The sequence below is a fragment of the Trichosurus vulpecula genome, chromosome 5, assembly GCF_011100635.1.
Source record: "Trichosurus vulpecula isolate mTriVul1 chromosome 5, mTriVul1.pri, whole genome shotgun sequence".
In the NCBI taxonomy this organism is placed as follows: Eukaryota; Metazoa; Chordata; class Mammalia; order Diprotodontia; family Phalangeridae; genus Trichosurus; species Trichosurus vulpecula.
This window is the reverse complement of record NC_050577.1, coordinates 182,378,971-182,400,591: the sequence shown is the minus strand read 5'-3', so window position 1 is coordinate 182,400,591 and position 21,621 is coordinate 182,378,971. Positions and strand designations below refer to the sequence as shown.

The window sequence follows — 21,621 nt, the reverse complement described above, 5'->3', positions numbered from 1 at the left end:
GTGGCTAATATGGAAATATGTTTTGCATGATTTCACATTTATAATTGATATCATGTTGCTTGCCTTCTCAGTGTGTAGGGGAAGGGTGCAAGGGACAAAGAAAATTTGGAACTCAAAAATTTTTAATCATAAAATAAATAAACAATAATTTTTTTACAGAAAAGATACAATGACAGAGGCATACCATTTCCTGTTTAAATGTGAACTCAATGGCCATAAATATATCAAGTGCAAGTGGGAGAAGAATTTTCATTTGATATAAAGCAAGCTATCATCTCAAGAACTAGCACTGAGAAAAAAGTGATATAAGGCTCAAGTTTGTTATCAAAAATTGTAGCAAATTATGAAAAAATTGTAGAAAACAATTGTAGGAAAAGTTCTAGATAAAGACTTTGGTGTTCAGAGAAATACTGGAGAGATTTGAATGAGAATGAGATATTAAAGAGATTTTTAAAACAGGTAGAAAATTTTTAATGAGATATTTTAAGTAAGATTTCTGGCTGAAGAAGAAACTGGAAGGTAGGGTGGCCCAAAAGCCTGTGGTTATAAGAAATGGAACAATCTGTTAGCTTGAAACAAAAGGAATATTTAAAGATTTTCACAAGGAAAGTAATGCACAGAATCAGCAGCTCAAGAATACTAAATGAAGCCTACCTTGCTTTCCAGGTTGCACAGAGAACTCCTGAAAAGGAAGTTGCTTCAAGTAAAACAGATGCTATACATAGAAACCCAAACTTTGCCTAGGACTTAGGAGAAACTGAACGCAAACAAAAGGAGAGAAGGCTGAACCCAGAGCCAATAACTTTCTTGCCTCAGCTCTACAGTACCCTAGGCAAAACAAAAAAAAAAAAAAAAGCCCAAGCTAAAGAGTTTTAAAATGCCAGTAAAGATCAATAGACCACAAATGAATTAGAAACGTTCAAATTGTAAATAGGCTAAATTATGTTGCCTCAGAAGAATGAAAAAAGGTTACTCATTTATTTAGAAGTAATTCATTGTTGAATGATGTAAAATGTTATTTTGATGTTATAGATGTATTATTTATCCCATTTACCTACCACCAGTATAAACTATCACTACACATCCTCCCTTAGTTTCCAGTTTTTTGACACTACAAAAAAGAGCAAATAAATATTTTATACATATATCAGTCTTTTTCCTTTTTCTTCTATCTCTTTGGAGTACTAATGTAAATGTCTTATTAGCAATGATTTCGAGGTGGCCCAAATATTTTTACCTCAAGGAGAAGTATAGTCTCCTATTTCAAGTTACCTTCCTACAAGAGCTATAGCTAGTGTTACTGTATTTTAAGAATTAAATAGAATGTTTAGGATTTGGTGGTTAGACGTGGCAGTTTTTGAAAAAAACTAAAGTTAGTGGAGATGGTTGAAGAAAAACTAAGGATAAGACAGAGAAAAAAGAAACTGAGAAAAATTTCTTGGGAGAACTGTAGACTTATATTACAAAGTAATGGAACTCTGAGGTTCCTCCTCACATTCAACAGAATGGCCAAAAATGACCCCCCAAAAAGAAAAATGACAAATGCTGGAGAGACTACAATAAAATAAACTCCACTGATGTAACTGAACTATGAATTGGTCCAGCCATTCTGGAAAGCAAGTTCTAATTATGCTCCAAAAGTCTTTAAGCTGTACATTTCCTTAGTGCCACCACTACCATGCATCTACCCCAAAGAGAACAAAGAAAAAGGGAAACACATATATCCTCAACGAGATCAAGGAAAGAGGAAAAGAACCCATATGTACAAAAATAACATAGCATCTCTTTTTGTAGTAGTAAAAACATGGAAACTAAGGGCATGTCCCACCTATTAAAGAATATCTAAACAAATTATGTAATATACTATGATAGGATATTATTGTACCATAAGAAATTATTAAAGATAGTTTTAAAAAACAATGGGCAAACCTGTATGGATGGTTTCAGAATGAATGAGTATGACCACAAGAACAATTTATATACTGAGAACATTATAAAGAAAAGCAAACTATCCACCTCCTGACAGACAGCAGATGGACTCAAAACGTTAAGGAAAAAAAAATACATTTTTGGACATGATTAAAATGAGGGAATTTGCTTCATTTGATTATTCATGTTTGTTACAAGCATGAACTGAACTGAATAATGTGGGACTGTGCTTTCAGAAGTAAAGTCATATGAAGTTGCAGTGATGGTTCAAGGTGACTGGCTGTTATTTTTCTCACAGTATGAGTACAAATAACTGTCTATGTCTTTGTAATTGTTGATTCTGCAATAAGTAAATTGTATATTCAATAACTAATATTGATTTAAGCTAGGATGCTTGGAGTTTTGTAGAGAGAGAAAATATGAGTCACTACTGAGGAGAAAGTGGGTTCCTCTAGTTAATCAAAAAAAAGTCATATTTGATAAATTGGACCGATACCTTTGAACTTAAGCGACTAATCAAGAGTTTTGAAATTTTCCTAACAAGGAAATATAACCCTAGCTTATCCTGGAGCTTGTGATAAATTGGCTCAAAAGTGACCTACAAGTGAGGTTAGTGGTAAAAATAACCCTGTTGCATGTGAGAGATTTTTCTCCAAAACCTGTTATACACACTTGGGTCCTCTGACTCTAAATCCAGAATTCTTTCTGACATACCATACTGGTATGTACCCACTTCTATTCTACCCATACGCAGCCTCATCAAACCACACTTTTCTGCCTCCGTGTTTTTGCTCACATCAGTATGTATTATATTTCCTGTGAATTTGAAGAGGGTGGAGACCTTGTTGTATTTGATCTTTATTTCTTCTGCCCTGCACATAGCAAACACATAAATACTGTTAAAGTTGCTGGCTGAAGAGAGAATATACATGAAAAGTTGTAAAACAAATAATTTAACGAATCCACTACCCAGTCCGAATGAACCAGTATTGTCAAACCTAAAGAAGTATGAAGTGATTAAAACACATCAAACTGATAGATACTAACCTGGGGGAGGAGGGAGTAAGTTGAATTGTCAATGGTGAAAGAGTATAATAATTCCCCATCATACCACATGCTCTTCCCCATAGGGGAATTTTGTTTAGTCATAGCAAAGAGATTGGCTGGGTCACAGCATTGTTCCATTTCTTTCCTAATAGAAAAGACAAAGAGAAAATTTAAAGCCTGTTAATCATGTTAGATATCAGAGCCACAGACACTAAAATTCCTTACAAAAATATTAGCCTGTTGAGATTCTAGTATCTAATATGTTAAATGAGGACTATTAAATCATCTCAACATTGGAATCACAATGAAATGTAAACTCCCTTGAAAGCAGAAATGCTTTATTTCTGTTTTGCATTCCTAGCACCTTGTACAATGTTTAGCACACAGTAGATGCTTAATTAATAGTTGTGTAATTGAACTGAATTGAATCACAGAATCATAGATAATAGAATTTTAGGCCTATAATAGATGTTATACCATGTGAACCAAATACTTCATTTTACAGATGAGGAAACTAGGGATTAGAATAGATTAAAGGCTTTGTGCATAACAGCTAATTATTAGTCAGAGTAGAACAGAGGTCTAGGGACTTCTAATCAAGTACATTTTCTATTATACTTCACTTACTCTTGAGTTCTTTCTGTAAGGTAATGATGGTTCTGTGTGATGTTTAAAAAAAAGCTACTTATAGGACTGGGACCTAAGAGCTTAGACAGAATGACTTAATTTCACCAAACTCAGTGAAATTGCTTTCATCTTCTTGCCTCATCTTTTTATTACCTCTAATTTGCCCATCTACCATTTCTTCCTGTCACCCAACATCCATTTTTATTTCTATTATCTCCCTTCCACTAAAAGGGCTATTTGATTATAAGAGTGAAGTCATATTGTATGTTTAAATAAATTTTTATGTGGAAGAAAGAGGGCACTTTATAAAGCAAACATACAGCAAGCCAGAGAGAAACAATTTAGAACCCTCTAAGAAAATATAGTTTATGGTTTCATAAAACTTAGATAATTTTAAAAACTATAACAAAGTTATGATCAGTGTGATTCTGGCTAGTTTCAAAGGGCCATGAATATCATACTGAAGTAGTATGTCCTCTATTTGAACATTCATAGAATCAGAGTTAGGAGGCACTTGAGGTCTTCCTGTCCTGGTTGTACCTGAAGAAGATTCCTCTCTAAAGCATATCTGACAGTCATCCAACCTTGCTAGAAAAACTCCTGTGAGGCAGCGGGAAAGAAAATATGCAGTTCTACCACTACCAGAGGGGAAACCCACTCCCACCTGAGATATTTCATTCTACTTTTGTATAGCTCTGATTTTTAGGAACTATTATATCAAGCCATAAAAGGTTTCTCTGCAGTTACCAAACACTGCTCTTAGTTTTGCCATTTGGAGCCAAAATGAACAAGTTTAATTCCTATTTCCCATGAGAGTCTTAAAACAAAGGAAAAAAAAACAAAAGACAGCTATCATATTCCACCCAAATATTCTCTTCTCAAGGCTAACCTTCCTTATTTCTTTCAAATAATCCTCATATAGCAAGATCTGGAAGCCCTTCACCAGCTTGGTCACTTACTTCTGGGAGCTTTCTAGCTTAGAAATGTCCTTCCTAAAGTATGGCTTGAAACTGAATGTGACATGTTCTACATGTGTTCTAATAGGGAAGAGTACAACTTTTTTCTTTCCAGGCATCATGGCTAATTTTGTTTAAGATAGGACTTGTTTTAGGGTCAAATATGTAAAGAATTAATAACAAAAATATAATAACAAGAACTATTCTTCCATTGAAAATGGGTCAAAGGATATAAAAAGGCAGTTCTCAAATTGAGAAATGCAAACATTCAACCACTACCTGTAGCAACAATCTTGCTAGCAACTACTGTTGAGGTGTAAGACCCAACAAGACCAGCAACAAGAGCTGCCAGCACAGGTTCTTTTGATCTTCTTTACTAAGGAAAGTAACATTAAGGGGTTAACAATCTTAGTTTAATCCAACATACAAATATAACTCACTTAGTTCAGGAGGAAAAACCAGCAACCTGAACTTCAGAGAAAATACAAACAAATTACAAACATACACAATATAAATATACCACATCACAATTCATAGTTACCAGGAAAGCATCTGGGTTTACAAGCTGAGGGCTCTTGACAATGGCTGCCCAGAGTCTCCACATCAACACTCCTCCATGAGTGAGAGCCCCAGACAGAATGCTAACCTTTGGGTTTTTATACCCTGCTCAGGGCTCAAAGGATTTACACCTAGTTAGCAAAAGGGTGTGTGCCTGGAGCTTAGCACCTAGTTAGCAAAAGGTGTGGGCCTGGGGCTTTCCACCTACTAAGGCTCAATCAGAGACATTTAATTAATTTAGCATTCTAAAACAGTGAAAAAAATCCCACCTTAATTACCAATACACCACCACTACATGAAAAAAAAAATGCTCCAAATCATTAAAAATAGGAGAAATGCAAATTGAAATGGCTCTGAGGTTCCACCTCACAATCAAAAGATTGGCAAAGATGACAAAAAAAAAAAGAAAAACAGCAATTGTTGGAGGGATTGTGAGAGGGCATGCACAATAATGCAGTACTGGTAGAGCCATGAATTGATTCAACCATTCTGGAAAACAATTTAGAGTTATAGTCCAAAAGTGACTAAGGAGAATGCAACCTTTGGCCCAGTAATGCTATTTTTAGGCATTTACCACCAAATCAGGTACAGTGGGAAACATATGTACAATAATATTTATAGGAGAGGAGAGGTTGGCAGAACTATAATAACCTCAGAGTGGTTTTAAAACTCAATAAGAGAATTATATAACTATATAAAAATAGAAATTAGATTTAAGAACACAAAAAAGACCAAAAAAAGAATTTTAGTTGGAATGGGCCTCAGCAGCCATCTAGTCCAATCCATAGACAGAAACAAATCTCCATTTACAACATATTCATCAAGTATCATCCAGTCTGTGCTTGAAGACCTCCAAGGAGAGGAGTCTGCTGCCCCCTGAAGCAGCCTGTTCTACTTTTGGATGGCTCAAATTGTTAGAAGAGTTTGCCTGACATAAGCCTAAATTTGCTTCTTCACGACTTCTACTCACTGATCCTGGCTTTGCCCTCTGAAGCCAAAAAGTACAAGCTTAATCAGTAATCCACACAATAGCTCTTTGGATACTTGAAAAAAGCTATCGTATCCCTCCAGATCTTCTCCTCTGTCCAATCTAAACATAATAGATTCCTTCTACCAGTCTCCATATGGCATGGATTCAAGGTCCTTCACCATTCTAATTGCCTTCTTCTGGACCCTCTCTGGTCTAATCAATGTCTTTTTTAAACTAGGATGCTCAGAAATGAACATGATTCTGGTCAGATATATTCTGATAGTGCAGAATGCAGTGAAACTATGATATTCTTTTTCCTTGAAGCTAGAGCTCTCTTAATGCAATGCAAGTTTACATTCTCTTTTGACTGCCATATCATTCTGCTAATTCATATTCTGCTTGGTACGTAGAGTAAGAGCTCCAGAACATTTTCAAACTATCTGACCATGCTTCTCTATATTTTAATTTTGAAGTTGATTTTTATCCATATTTAATCTTTTTCAAATTACTAATAAATTTTATTTTATTACATTAAATTCAATGCTTTAGCCTACCAAGATTTCATTATACTTAATTGTCAATCAGAGAATACAGAGTATCTGTAGAAATAAACAGTAGAAAATTTTAATAAAGCATTGGACTCTCAGAAAAAAAGAGAATTGCAGAGATGAGACATAAAAATACAAATCTGTAAGGAAATGATGTAGAGAAAAATTAAATGGATGATTATTTACACAATAAAGTTTCCAGACTAAGAAAAGAGGGCATATAAACAACCTAATCTTGGAAGATATTGAGTAAACCACAGTTGAAAAAAAGGTCCAGATAAATTTAGAAGTAAATTCTAATATATTTCAAGAACAATTTACCTCTGTGCTATATAAACTTTAAATATGAAGGACAAGAAGTTGATAATGCACATGAACGCTTTTCAGTAGCAAAATTAAAAGTATATAAACAGCCATAAGGAAAAAAATCTTCAAATCACTAATAATTAGAAAGATAAATTTAAACAACTATAAGATCTCACCTCACATGAAGAAAACTGGCAAAAAAAAATAATGAAAGATGGAAACAGGGTCAGTCAGGCTACAGGCCAGGTACTTTAAATAGTCTGTTGGTGTAATTGTAAATTGGTTCAACTATTCTGGAAGTTACTTTGAAACTATACTAGAAACATGCCTAAATTGGTTATAATCTTTGACTCATCAATTCTACTAATGGGCATATTCCCCAAAGAGGTCAAAGATAGAGAAGGGTCACATATATACCAACATATTCAGGCAGAGCTTTTTGTGGAAGGAAGAAAAACAAAAGTAAATGTCCATCCACTAGGGAAAGTCTGAGAAAATATAATAGATTATTATGCAATAAGAAATTATAAATATGAAGAATTTAGGAAAACTTGGTAACATTTGTTTGAAATGCTGTAGAGTGAAATAAGCAAAATCAAGAGACCACTATAACGACCAATGTACATGAAAACAAAACTAAAAGGCATCTGATCTTAGATCAATATAATTACTGACAATGACTCCAGAGGAGGAGATGGATGGTATATATCTCCCATTATTGCAAGATACTATCTATGTGGTAAGCAAGAGATTATAGAATGAGACATATGTGTTGTCAGACATGGTCAACATGTCAGCTGTTTTACTTAGAATTTTATTAAAAGAAAGGGTTTTGGTGGTGATAGTATTGGGATATTACAATGATGTAGAAAAAAAGTATCAAGAACATTTGAAAATTGGAAGTATAATGTAGATTTCCAAAAACTACAAAAAGCACCTTTACTTATATAATTAGACTGAAGCACACTTCAGCAATTAAAACTTCACTAAGGGAACAATTGATTAGGAGTGCAAATACACAGAAGTGAATCTGCAGACAATCTGGCAGAACAGAAGCAAAAGGCAATAACAGTAAAATAAAACATTATGTCTATACAAGCAAAGTATATCTATTTTGAAGAAAGTATGCACTGAAATAACTGAAGGATTATAGGTCTCCCAGAAGAACACAAGTTAAAAAACCTAAACACCATAACGAAAAAATAATGACAAAACTCTGCAGAACGTCTGAAGATAGAATATTAGGCCAATAAAAAGTATCCATAATATTACCTCCAGGAAAAAAAAATCCCTACACTGCAAACTCCAAGACACAGTCACTTAATTTAACAATTCTAATGACAAGCAACAAGACCTACAAAGCCGGAAGACTTTCAAATATAAAGGAAAGTAAATTTGAATAACACAGAATTATTCTATGTCCACCTAAGTCAATTCACTTTAACTCAATAAACTCAATAAATATTTACCACCTACTCTGGTAGTGCTAAACCCTGAAGATACAAAAAAAAAAAAAAAAGACAGACCCTGACCTCAAAGAGCTTACTAGATGCAAATAAATATATACTAAGTGAGCTATATACAAGATAAATAGGAAATAATTAGCAGAGGGAAGTCACTGGAATTCAGAGGGGTTGGGGAAGGCTTCCTGCAGAAGGTGGAATTTTTGTTGGGACTTAAAGAAAGTCAGGGAGGTCAGTAGGAGGAGTGGAGGAGGGAGAGCATTCCAGGTATGCAGGACAGACAGAGCAGAGAGATGGAATGCCTTGTTTGTAGAACAGCCAGGAGGCCAGTGTTACTAGATCAAGAAGTATATATTGGGGAGTAAGGTTTAATGAGACCAGAAAAGTAGGAGGGAGCCAGGTTATGAAGGGTTTTGAGTGCCAATCAGAGATTTGTGTATTTGCTCCTGGAAGCTGTTGCAATAAACCACTGGAGTTTATTGAGTAGAGGGTGGGAGGGTGACATGATCAGATTGGTTTTAGGAAAATTACTTTAGTGGCTTAATGGAGAATATATTGAAGTGGGGAGAGACTGGAAGTAGGCAGACCTAACAGCAAACTATTGCAGTAATCAAGGAATGAGGTGATGAGGGCTTGCACTTGAATGGTGGCAGTGTCAGAGAAGTGGGACATGTTCAGGAGATGTTACAAAGTTAAAATCAATAGGCCTTGGCAATAGCTTGGATATGGGGAGTGGGAGATAGTGATGAACTCAGGATGACTCCTAGGTTACAAGCCTGAGGGACTGGAGGGATGGCAGGAGATTATAATATCCCTCCCCGAGTTTTGGAAAAAAAATCTACAAAAAAAAATAAACAAAAGGAGAAAATATAAAATTGAACAAAATGCCTAAGAAATTAAAGATAAAACACTTAAGATGTCTTCTAAGTGGAACTGCTAATGAATATAATAATAAGTATGTCTCAGCACCATATGGAACTTTTACCAAAATTGGCTATGTATTAGGAACAGAGATATCACAAACAAATAAGGAAGAAATAGTATATGCATTCTATACATGCTATATAGCAAAAATAATCTAATCAGCTCAGGCAAAACAAAAAACAGACTCATGTGGAAACAGAGCAATAAAAACCTAGATAGTGAATGAGTCAAAAAAGAAAACATAGAAGTGAGTTATGTAAAAAAAAAAAGATGATAACGATGAAACAACACATGAAAACTCCTGGAATACAGCTCAATTTGTCCCCAGAAAAATTATATCCCTAAAATATATATTAACAAAATAGAAGAGAAGAGGACTAATTAATTGAATATGCATTTTTTTTAAATTAGAAAGTCAACAAATAAACAAATCTAAAATAAGCACAAAAGAGGAGATACCAAAAATTGGAAAACTGAAAAACAAAAAACTATGACAAATCAAATTAAAAGCTGGTTCTTTAAAAAATACTGATAAAATTGATAAACTTTTAGCCAACCTCATTAAAAAGCAGAGGATGGAAAATCAAGTCATCAAAATGTAAAATGAATAAAATGAAATCACAAGAAAATCAGAAGAAATAAAAAATAATTATCAGAATCTACTATACACAGTTATGTGCTATCAACACTGAGAACACAAAAGAAATAGCATAACTTCAAAACTTTACCTAAGATAACAGTCATATAGATATCTTAATCAAATCTCAGAAAAAAATACTAATTGTAAATAGTTTTAATTGCATAAATTTGACTAAAAAGTGCTCCTTAAGGAAATAAAGCACAGTTTAAGTAGCTGTGCCAATATAATACTACCAAAGTTAATTTACAGTTTCACTCTCATTCCAGTTGAATAAACAAAGGGATAATTTATAGAATTCAGCTAGTTGGAAGCACCAAAGAAAAAATATTCCAGATACTGATGGATTAGCAGGATAATTCTATCAAGATTTTAAAGAAAAATTTGTATCAATACTACACAAATTATTCTCAAAAATGTTTCTTTCTGAGAGAAGAAGGTGGGAAGGAAAAGGAAAGCTAGGGTAGATTATCTTACATAATCCTGATACACAAGTAAACATCAATAAAAACAAGGAAAGGGGCATATAGAAGCTGACACTTGAACCCCACTCTCATCTGAACTAGTCAAAAGAAAGAAGAATATACATGCATACATACAGATAGCTGGGAAATGCATTTCATTCAACAGAAAAATAGGAGGAAAGGGAGAAGAAAAGAGGGAGAATTAAAAGGAGGGTAGAATAAGGGAGCAATTAGTAATAAATAAAACAAAATGTAAGAATGGACAAAAATATTTATAGTTTTTTATTTAATTTTATTTATTTTGTTACATTTTAATTTCTGAACTGTCTCCCTCCCTCTCTCCATACCCCACACTAGAGAAGGTCACCATTTGGCACAGATTTATAAATATATGGTGAAATTATACTACATATACTTCTATTTATCAGTTCTTTCTCTGGAGGTGGATTGCATCTTCCTTCATAGCTCCTTTATAGTTAATTTGAGTATTCATAGTACTCAAAACAGCTTGGTTGTTCACAATTATTATTCAAACAATATTGCTGTTATGGTATACAATGTTCTCTTACTTCTGCTCACTTCACTTTTCATTATTTCATGCAAGTCTTTCTGTGTTTTTCTAAAATCAACTAGCTTGTCATTTCTTAGAGCACAGCAGTATTCCATCACAATCATATACCATAACTTGTTTAGCCATCTCCTAATTGATAGACATCTCCTCAATTTCCAGTTCTTCGCCACCAAAAAGAGAACTGATATAAATATTTTAGAACATATAGGCTCTTTTCCTTTTTCCCTGATTGTCTTGGGAAACAGACCTAATATTGTATTGCTAGGTCAAAGGGTATAAACAGTTTTATAACTCTTTGGGCTCAATTGCAGATCACCCTCCAAAATGGTTGGGTCAGTTCACAGCTCTGCCAATAGTGTATAAACATCCCAATTTTTGTCATTTTCCCTTTCTACCATTTTAGGCAATCTGATAAGTGTGAGATGATATCTCAAAGTTGTTTTAATTTGCATTTCTCTAATCAGTAATGATTTAGAACATTTTAATATAATTACATATAGTTTTGATTTCTTCATTGGAAAACTGCCTCATAAACAGAACCAATGCAACCAAAATTAAAAGAAAAGAAGAAAACTGGGAAAAATTTTGCAGCAAGTATCTCTGATAAAGGCCTTATTTCTCAAATATATAGAGAATTGAGTCAAATTTATAAGAATACAAGTCATTCCCCAACTGATAAATGGTCAAAGGTTGTGAACAGGCAGTTTTCATATGAAGATATTAAAGCTATCTATATATGAAAAATGCTCTAAATCACTACTATTAGAGAAATACAAATTAAAGTACCACCTCACACTTATCAGATTGTCTGATAACAAACAAACAAAAAAAGAAAATGATAAATGTTGGAGGAGACATAAGAAAACTGGGACATTAATGCACTACTGGTGGAGCTGTGAACTAATCCAACTGTTCTGGAGGACAATTTGGAACTATGCCCAAAGGGCAACCAAACTGTGCATACCCTTCGATCCAACAATACCATTGCTAGAACTATATCCCAAAGACATCCAAAAAAAAGCGGGAAAGACCTATTGGTACAAAAATATTTATAGCAGCTCTTTTTGAGGTGGCTAAGAATGGGAAATTGAGGGAATGCTCATTAACTGGGGAATGGATGAATAAGTTGTGTTATCCTATTGTGATGAAATATTATTGTGCTATAAGAAATAACAAGTAGGATGATTTCAGAAAAACCCGGAAAGACTTACATGAGTGAAGTGAAGTGAGCAGAACCAGGAGAATATTGTACGCAGTAATAGCAATATTATATGATTAAGAATTGTAAATGACATAGTTATTCTCAGCAATAAAACAATCCAAGACCATCCCAAAGGATTTATTATGAAACATGCTATCTGCCTCCAGAGAAAGAACTGATAATTGTCCGAATACAGACTAAAGCATAATATTTTTCACTTTCTTTTTGTTTGAGTTTTCTTGTATAAAATGATTAATATGGAAATGTTTTACATTATTGCACATGTATAACATATCAGATTGCTTGCCATTGGGCAGGGATGGGAGGAGATAGAGAGAGGTAGAGATGGAATTTGGAACTCAAAGCTTTAAAAAAGAATAAATGTTAAAAATTGTTTTAACATGTAATGGAAGGGGTGGCGGTTAAATAAAATATTGTTTTTAAAAAAGAAAAGAAAAACTACCTGTTCATATCCTTTGACCATTTATCAATTGGAGAATGATTCATATTCTTATAAATTTCACAAAGTTCCCTATATATTTGAGATATGAGACCTTTATCTGAGAAACTGTCTATAAACCACCACCCCCCCCCCCAGTTTCCTGCTTTCTTTATGATCTTGGCTACATTGGTCTTATTTATACAAAATCTTTTTTAATTTACTGTAATTAAAATTATCCATTTTACATCTCACAGTGCTCTCTATCTCTTGTTTGTTCATAAATTCTTCTTCAATCCATAAGTCTGATAGGTGATATGTTACATGTCCTTTTAGTTTTCTTATTACATCTCCCTTGATATCTAGGCCATGTATTCACTTTGACTTTATCTTGCTCAATGGTGTAAAATATGCTTTCCAGCTTTCTCAACAATTTTTACCAAATAGTGTATTCTTATCCCCAAAGTTTATATCTTTACATTTATCAAATACAAGGTTAGAATAATCATTTGCTACTGTGTATTGTATGTCTACTCTGTTCCACTGATTCACCTTTCTACTTCTTATGCAACACAAGATAGTTTTTGATAATCACTGCCTTATAATATAGTTTAAGATCTAGTACTGCAAAACCTCCTTCCTTTACATTTTTTCATTAATTCCTTTGATATCCTTGACCTTTTGTTCTTCCAAATGAATTTTATTATTATTTTTTTCTAGCTTAATAAAATGGTTTTTGGTAGTTTAATTGGGATGGCATTGAATATGTAGATTAGTTTATATATAATTGTCATTTTTATTATATTGGCTCAGCCCACCAATAAACAATCAATATTTCTCCTGTTATTTAAATCTGACTTTATTTGTATAAAAATGTTTTATAAATATGTTCATGTAGTTCCTGGGTTTGCCTTGGCAGGTATACTCCCAAGTATTTTATACAGTCTACAATTATTTTAAATGGGGTATCTCTTGCTATCTTTTCCTACAGGGTTTTTCTTTGTGATATGTAGAAATGCTGATGATTTATGTGGGTTTATTTTATATCCTACTACTTTGCTAAAATTACCCATTGTTTCAACTAACTTTTTATTTGAAGCTCTAGGATTTTCCAAATATACCATTATATAGTCTGCAAAGAGAAATAATTTTATTTCCACATTGCCCATTCTCATTCAATTTTTTTCTTTTCTTATTGCTATTGCTAGCATTTCTAATACAATATTGAATAATATTGGTGATAATGAGCATCCTTGTTTCACTGTTGATCTTATTGTGAGAGCTTCTAGCTTAGCCCCTTTATGAATAATGCTTATTCATACTATTTTCACCTCCTTTTTTGGAGTTTTTCTCTTTTGTTCCATTTCTTCTTTCACAACATGACTAATATGGAAATATGTTTTACATGATTGCACATACATAACCTGTATTAAACTGTTTATTGTCTTGGGGAAGAGGAAAGGGAGGGAGGGAAAGAGAAAAATTTCAAACTCAACATCCTATATAAGAAAGAACCTTACAAATTGTCTTTACATATAATTGGAAAAATAAAATATCATTTAAAATATGAAAAAACAAATAATGCTTACTGATGATTTTAGGTAGACATTTCTTATCATTTTAAGGAAAATCCATTTATGCTTTTGCTTTCAAGTGTTTTAATAGGAATGAGTAATATATTTTGTTAAAAACTTTTTTTGCATTTATTGACATCTCATATGATTTTGTCACTTTTGTTATTGATATAATCAACTATGTTAATAGTTTTCCTCCTATTAAACAACCCCTGCATTCCTGAAAAATATTTAAAGTTCTTTGTGATGTAGCAAAAAATAGGAATCTGAAGAGAGTCTCATAAATTGGAGACTAGATATACAAGTTATGGTATGTAAATGTGAAGAAATATTATTGTGCTGAACGCTTATCAACATAATGACCAACCATGATTCCAGAAGACTAATGAAGAAGCTTGTTATTCAATTCCTGATAGAGAAGTGAATGACTTAGAATGCAAAATGAGATAAATATTTCTGGACATCACCAATCTGGAAATTTATTTTGTTTGACTCTACATATTTAGAATGGATTTTGTTTTTCTTGTATTCCCAGGTTGGGGGGGGGAGGCAGGGAGTTAAGGTGGACATGTGAGAATGTGAATTTTGGCTGATTAAACCAAATAAAATATTGTTCAAATCTTTTTCTTTCTTGATAAAGAAAACACACTACCAAAAATCTTTTATGAGACAAATATAGTCCTAATACCTAAACCAGGGAGAGATGAAAGCACAGAACTATAGACCAGTGTCATTAATGAATATAAATTTAAAATTTTGAACAATGTACTATTGAACAGACCATAGTGATTCATCCAAGAAATCATTCATTATCCATAAGAAGGATTTATGTCAGTGATACAAGGGTGATTCAACATTATTAAAAACAATCAACATAATTTATCGTATTAAAAACTAAAACATCCAAAACCACATAATAATCACAGTAGATGCTGAGAAGCCTTTGACAAATTTATTGATAATTTATTTTTTTCCTCTTTTCATCTTTAAAAATATTTTTATATGGGATGGCCCTCTAAGATGGGAAGAGAGAGGATTACTGGAGAAATTTCGGTGATTAAAAAACAAAAGACATTAATAAAATTTTTAAAATAAAGAAGACAAAGATACAAAGCAATTAGAAAATATCACTAATGATATGACCATTAAAATTATTAAAATATATAACTGAGTAGCACCTTTTATCCCTCATAATTGTATCTAATATCTCTCATAATTGTACATTGTATATTGGGTATAGATCCAGGGCACATAATAAGTATTTAATAAATATTTGTCAATTTATTGATTGATTTTAAACAAAAGAAAGCTTTTATCATGCACCAGGGGTCCAAAGATGAGTCAATATTTGGTAAATAATTGGCATAGTTAAATGCCATAAACAAATAAAAACACATGATCATAGTGAGGGATATATATATATAAAATATAGCATTCATTTATGCTTTAAAAACACATAAAAAGTACAGACACAAAAGGGCCTCTTTTTTAAGCATGATAAAAAAGGAAGAGCATACAACCAAAAGTAACATTATTTGCAAGGAAGAAACACTAGAAGCTTTCCCAATAAACACAATGATAAAGCAACAATATCAATATTACCTGACATAGTTATAGAAATCTTAGCATTAGGAAGAAGATAATAGGAATTTAAAGTTACAAGCATTATCAAAGAGGAGATAAAATTGCACCTATTTGTAGGTAATATGATAGTTCACTGATAAAAGGCCAAAGCATAAGCAAAGAAATTGTCAGAGAGACTAATAGCTTCAGTAATGTAGCAGAATAATAATAACAGTAATTAGCATTTATGTAGTATCTACTATGTGCAGGCACCATGCTAAGAATTTTACAAATGTTACCTGATCCCTCACAACAATGCTGAGAAGTAGGTGTTATTATCATCCCCATCTTACAATGGAGGAAACCAAGGCAAGGTGTGGTGAAATGACTTGCCCAAGGTCACACAACTAAAAAGTGTCTAAGGCTACATTTGAACTCAAGTCTTCCTGACTCCTGGCCCAGCACTCTATCCACTATGCCACCCTGCATAAAACTCAAAAAATACAAAAATCATCATTTATACATAGCAATAACAAACAAGGGGAAAATAATAGGAAAAAGAAATCTCATTTAAAACAGTCATAAAATGCTTCTCTTCTCTAGATTTTCATTGCACTGCTCTCTCTCGGTTCTCCTCCCACCTATCTAACCATTTCTTTGTTGGTTCTGCTTTGCTGCTATTCCACATCCAGTAACTATAGGTATACCTGTAGAGAGCTGGGGAACCTGTGGCCTCAAGGCCACATATGGTCCTCTAGGTTCTCAAGTGTGGCCCTTTGACTGAATTCAAACTTCACAGAACAAATCCCTTTAATAAAAGGATGTCTTCTGTAAAACTTGGACTCAGTTAAAAGGTTGCACTAAAAGACCTAGAAGGCCACATGTGGTCTCAAGGCCACAGGTTCCCCAACCCTGCAGGCTCTTTTTCTGGGAACTCTTCTTTTTTTCTTACACTCTCTTCCTTGATTTCATCAGGTCCCATGGGTACCATTATAATTTCTTTGCATATGACTCCCAAATATAAATATCCAGCCATAATCTTGCCTGAGCTCTAATCCTGTGCCATGAAGTGACTGATTATTGGACATTTAGAACTGAATGTCCCAAAGATATTTCAAATTCAACATAATCAAAACACTACTCATTCTTTTTCCCAAAACCTACCACTCTTCCAAACTTCCCTATTACTACTGAAGACACTGCTAGTCTATACACTCAGGCTCAAAACCTCCGTGTCATCCTCAACTCCTCACTTTCACTAATCCCACATATCCAATTTAGAGTTGAAAACTGGTACAACAGTTCCATAAATTAATTTGGAATTTTGTAATTCAGACTGGCTGTGTGACCCTGGTTAAGTCATTTACCCCTGTTTGCTTCAGTTTCCTCATCTATGAAATGAGCTGGAGAAGCAAATAGCAAACCATTCTAGTATCTTGTTATGGTAATTGGGTGGGACTTTCTTTTACTGTTTTCTCTTTTGGAATGCTGAGGTAATCAAGTACCTTTGATGAATCTTGCCTTTCAAATGTAATGGCAAGCAAAGTGAACTTTTTGTTGTCTTTGTTTTGAAGTGCTTCTCAGCACTAAAGACTCTTTGATCGAATGGGTAGTCCTTGATGACCTGCTTATGTCAAGGGAAGGCTTAGTTCACATGAGTTTGAGTCGAATGATTGTGACACCCTTTAACCCTGAGATGTGCTTATAAGATCTGAGGTTGGCCTTTTGCTTTTGGGGGCACACTCCTTGAAACAGTGTTGGTGACAAGACTCTGGGTAAGCCATTGAAGCAAACTCCCTCCCCGGCTTTGAAAACCCAGATGTTGGTGCTTCTCTGGTAACTACGTATCGTGATTTGGTTAGAGAGAAATGTTGATCTGTTTATATTGTCTCTGTTTATAATTTCTGTTTGTATTTGCTCTGAAGTTAAGGGTGCTGGCTTTTCCTCCTAAACTACTTGAATGATATATGTGTGTTTAATTAAAGTAAGATTGTTAACCCTCTAAAGTTGCTTTCCTTAGAAAATAATGGAAAATATTATGGGGTAATTCTTATGAGATAATTATGACATAAAAAGCAAAATGTATCAAAACATTTTAAAGAATTTTTGAATAATTTTTATTCAGCAATCCCTTTTTTTAAAGATGGGGTTTTTTCCCTCAATATATTTGACAAGCACATATCTCCATTTTTTTGGAATTTACAGTCGATAAACAAACTTCTCTTCATGGTTGCATGCATCCTTGACATATGTGTGTGTATGTGATTCCTTTATAGAGGAAAGCTTTTAAGACTATATTTTACTTTACTGAGCCAAATGTGGTTAGATTTTCTTTCTAACTCAACAAACAATAAACACAGTATAAACTTACATTCTCTATATCTTTCAATCATGTAACTGTAAACCTATGGTACGCTGGTAAAAAGACATTTATGAAATGTTGCTTGTTCTTTCATCAAGAATACTCTTGATCCAAATGTGTAGATTATTCTAATAAATATTTTAATAAAGATGAGGAAATAAATATATCTGAGTGGATACTGATATGGGGTAGTAATTCACTTGATACCTTTCCCTCCCTGAAATTTCTTTTAGAACCAATCAAAATATTCTAGAGATGGTACTGCCACATTAGCACATAGGGAGATAATTATTTATTTTCTTGTCACTTCTGTTATAGTGCTATTGCAAGAGAAATGCTTTGTAAACCTTACAACCTCAATAAGAGTTGTTATTTACAAGTATTGTTATAATGTGATATTATATAATTTATAGCCATTTTTATAACCTAACGCTTACATGGATCTATGATGTCACTTAAATGAGTACTCCTTCCACTGATACATTTCCCAAACTACCTATAGCTGCTCAGCTTGTGTGACCCTTATCCTGTTCCTCCTGTAAATGTAACATAAGGGGTATATCTTGTGAGCCAGTAACCATCCTCATATTGTCTTGACATTGTGCAGATAACAGCAGAGCACATAGATCAGGGGTGGGGAACCTGCAGTCTCGAGGTCTTTAGGTGTGGCCTTTTGACTGAGTCCAAGTTTTACAGAACAAATCCTCTTATTAAGGGGATTTGTTCTATGAAGTCTAGATTCAGTCAAAGGGCCACACTGGGGGATGTAGAGGGACACGTGTCCTTGAGGGTGCAGGTTCCCCACCTGCGACATACCTGATCCATTAGCAATCCTCCAGTCTTACTATATGGCCAGTCCATTTTTTTCCCATTCGTACATTTCCCCATTGACAGCCTTTGCTGGACTTCTGAGTAATTCTTTTTCTGTAATATGTTTACAAGCTGTTCAGACTCACCATGCCATTCTATTGCCCCTTGTCTGATTCTGAACATTGATTTTTTAGAGACTATAGTATTAGCTTCATGACTCACAAACCCAAAACATTACCAAAAGAATATTGATGTCAAAAAATGCAACATTGTTTCAGGGAGAAACTTGAGGCCTATCAAAAGAACTATACACCAATTTGCTTTGTGAAATAAGTTGTCTTGAATTATTAATTTAATGAATAATAATTAATTATTATTGAATAGCCTACAATTTCACTACCTGGAAATTCCTTTGGATTAACAAGCATCCTCTTTTTAAAACATAAATATCCCTAGAAAGATGAAAGATTTATTCATATATTTAGGATCAGATATGGACCTGTGATTTCACTGGTTTAGGGAACTCTAAAAAGAGACAATTTCTTATACCAATGCAAGTCCCTAACTTCTCTGCAACTTATAATCTTAGGATTTTTGCCCAGAGCACTGAGAGGTTAAGTGACATGCCCAGAGTCACACAGTCAGTATATGTCAGAAGTGAGATTTGAACCTAGATCTTCCTGGCTTCCAGGCTTCCTTTGTTATGTTACATAAAGCTAGGTTCAAACAATATTGATAAATGATAAATAACAATCCACAACATTTATGTGAATTAGTTCATATAGCTTTCCTCCTAATCCCTGGCTAAGGTTTCTTTTTGGGGATAATCGTAGTTTTGACTTAAGAGAACAGAGAATTAAAGAGTGGGATTACAGCACACTTTGGTAGGTGGGGTAGGTGTAAAAACTAAGGAATTTTGGATGATGTTGTTAGCAAAGTTGAAAGAGAGCATCTTGCTGCCTTTGCTATATCTAGTTGCAGTATTGTTTTTTTTGTGTTTCAAGGGTAGTTGAAAATTCTAATAAAAGTTTTATTTAAATTGCTTTCTACATGAGATGACATTTTCCCTTTGAAGAAGCTTTATTGTCAGAGTCAGTTAATTACACTCTAATTGTTCCTTTAAGTATCTATACCCCTGCCCATATTACTATATCATGTCAATGAATCCTCCAGTTTTTAATTCAAACTGTAATGTCAGAAAGGGCTCTAGGAGTTAGGAGAGGGACTAGGAGGATGCCAGAGACAAAACACTTCAAGCACTGTTCCTGCTGCCGGGAAAGATGAGCAGAGACATCCCCTTTCTCTCACTAACACTTCCTTTGCTCCCAGCACCCAGAGCTCAAGCTGGCACTGTTAGTACTCTGTACTTTGATGGATCCGCTATCTCAGCAATAAGATCTTCACCCATGGTACATTAAATATGCCTTTATGGCATAATCCTGGGATCCTAGCCACCATTCATTGTTTCTATGTGGAAAAACATATTTCCTCTTATAAATGCCTAATTTATAAATGAATTTTGGAACATATCTTGCTGATTAGCTACAACTGCCCCCTTATACTTCCCCATACTCTTTTTTATTTTTATTTTATTTATTTTTAATTTATGGAATAAAATAAGCATTTCTATAACAGTACAATGAAAAGATGATTGCACATAAAACTGCAAATCTACTATGCACAACTTGTTATTCTTTTCAAACATACAACAAAATTATCATATAAATTTCTTTTTTTCTTCCCTTCATTCCCCCCTCAAGATAGCTACCATTAGACACAAATATCTATATATATTAACATTATTCTATATCTATTTCTATTTATCAGTTCTTTCTCTGGACGCAGATATCATCTTTCTTCACATTTCCTTTATAGTTAATTTGGCATTTGTAATATTCAAAATAACTTATTCACTTAAAGTCATTCTTTTTTTGGTTTGTTTGTTTGTTTGTTTGTTTTGCTTTTTTGGCAGGGCAATTGGGGTTAAGTGACTTGCCCAAGGTCACACAGCTAGTACATGTGTCAAGTGTCTGAGGCCGGATTTGAACTCAGGTCCTCCTGACTCCAGGGCCAGTGCTCTACTCAATGCGCCACCTAGTTGCCCCTAAAGTCATTCTTAAGACAATATTGCTGTTACTGTATACAGTGTTCTCTTGGTTCTGCTCATTTAGCTCTTCATTATTTCACCCAAGTCCTTCCATGTTTTTCTAAAATCATTGAGTTCATTATTTCTTATAGTACAGTAGTATTCCATCACAATCATATACCACAACTTGTTCAGCCATTCCCCAAATGATGGGCATCCCTTCAATTTCCAGTACTTTGCCACCACAAAGAGAGCTGCTATAAACATTTTAGAACATATAGGTTCTTTTCCTTTTTCCTTAATTATTTTTGGAAATAGACTAAGTAGTGATATTACTAGGTAAGAGGGTATAGGTAGCTTAATAACTCTTGGGGCATAATTCCAGGTTGCTCTCCAAAATGGTTGGATCATTTCATAATTCCACCAGCAATGAATTAGTGTCTCATATTTTTCCACATCCCTTCCAACATTTGTCACTTACCCTTTCGATCATTTTAGCTAATCTAGTAGGTGTAAAATGATATCTCAAGGTGGTTTTAATTTGCATTTCCCTAATTAATAATTATTTAGAATATTTTTATATGAA

At 33.8% G+C, this 21,621-nt stretch overlaps 1 protein-coding gene across 1 annotated transcript in view; it reads right to left on the bottom strand.

Annotated features, from left to right (window-relative positions):
• Positions 1-21,621, bottom strand: part of ST8SIA1 (ST8 alpha-N-acetyl-neuraminide alpha-2,8-sialyltransferase 1) — a 117,689-nt gene that overhangs the window by 87,379 nt on the left and 8,689 nt on the right. Inside the window, exon 2 of the mRNA XM_036761569.1 lies at positions 2,977-3,121. Coding sequence (XP_036617464.1) covers positions 2,977-3,121 — 145 coding nt within the window. The remainder of the gene's footprint in view (positions 1-2,976; positions 3,122-21,621) is intronic.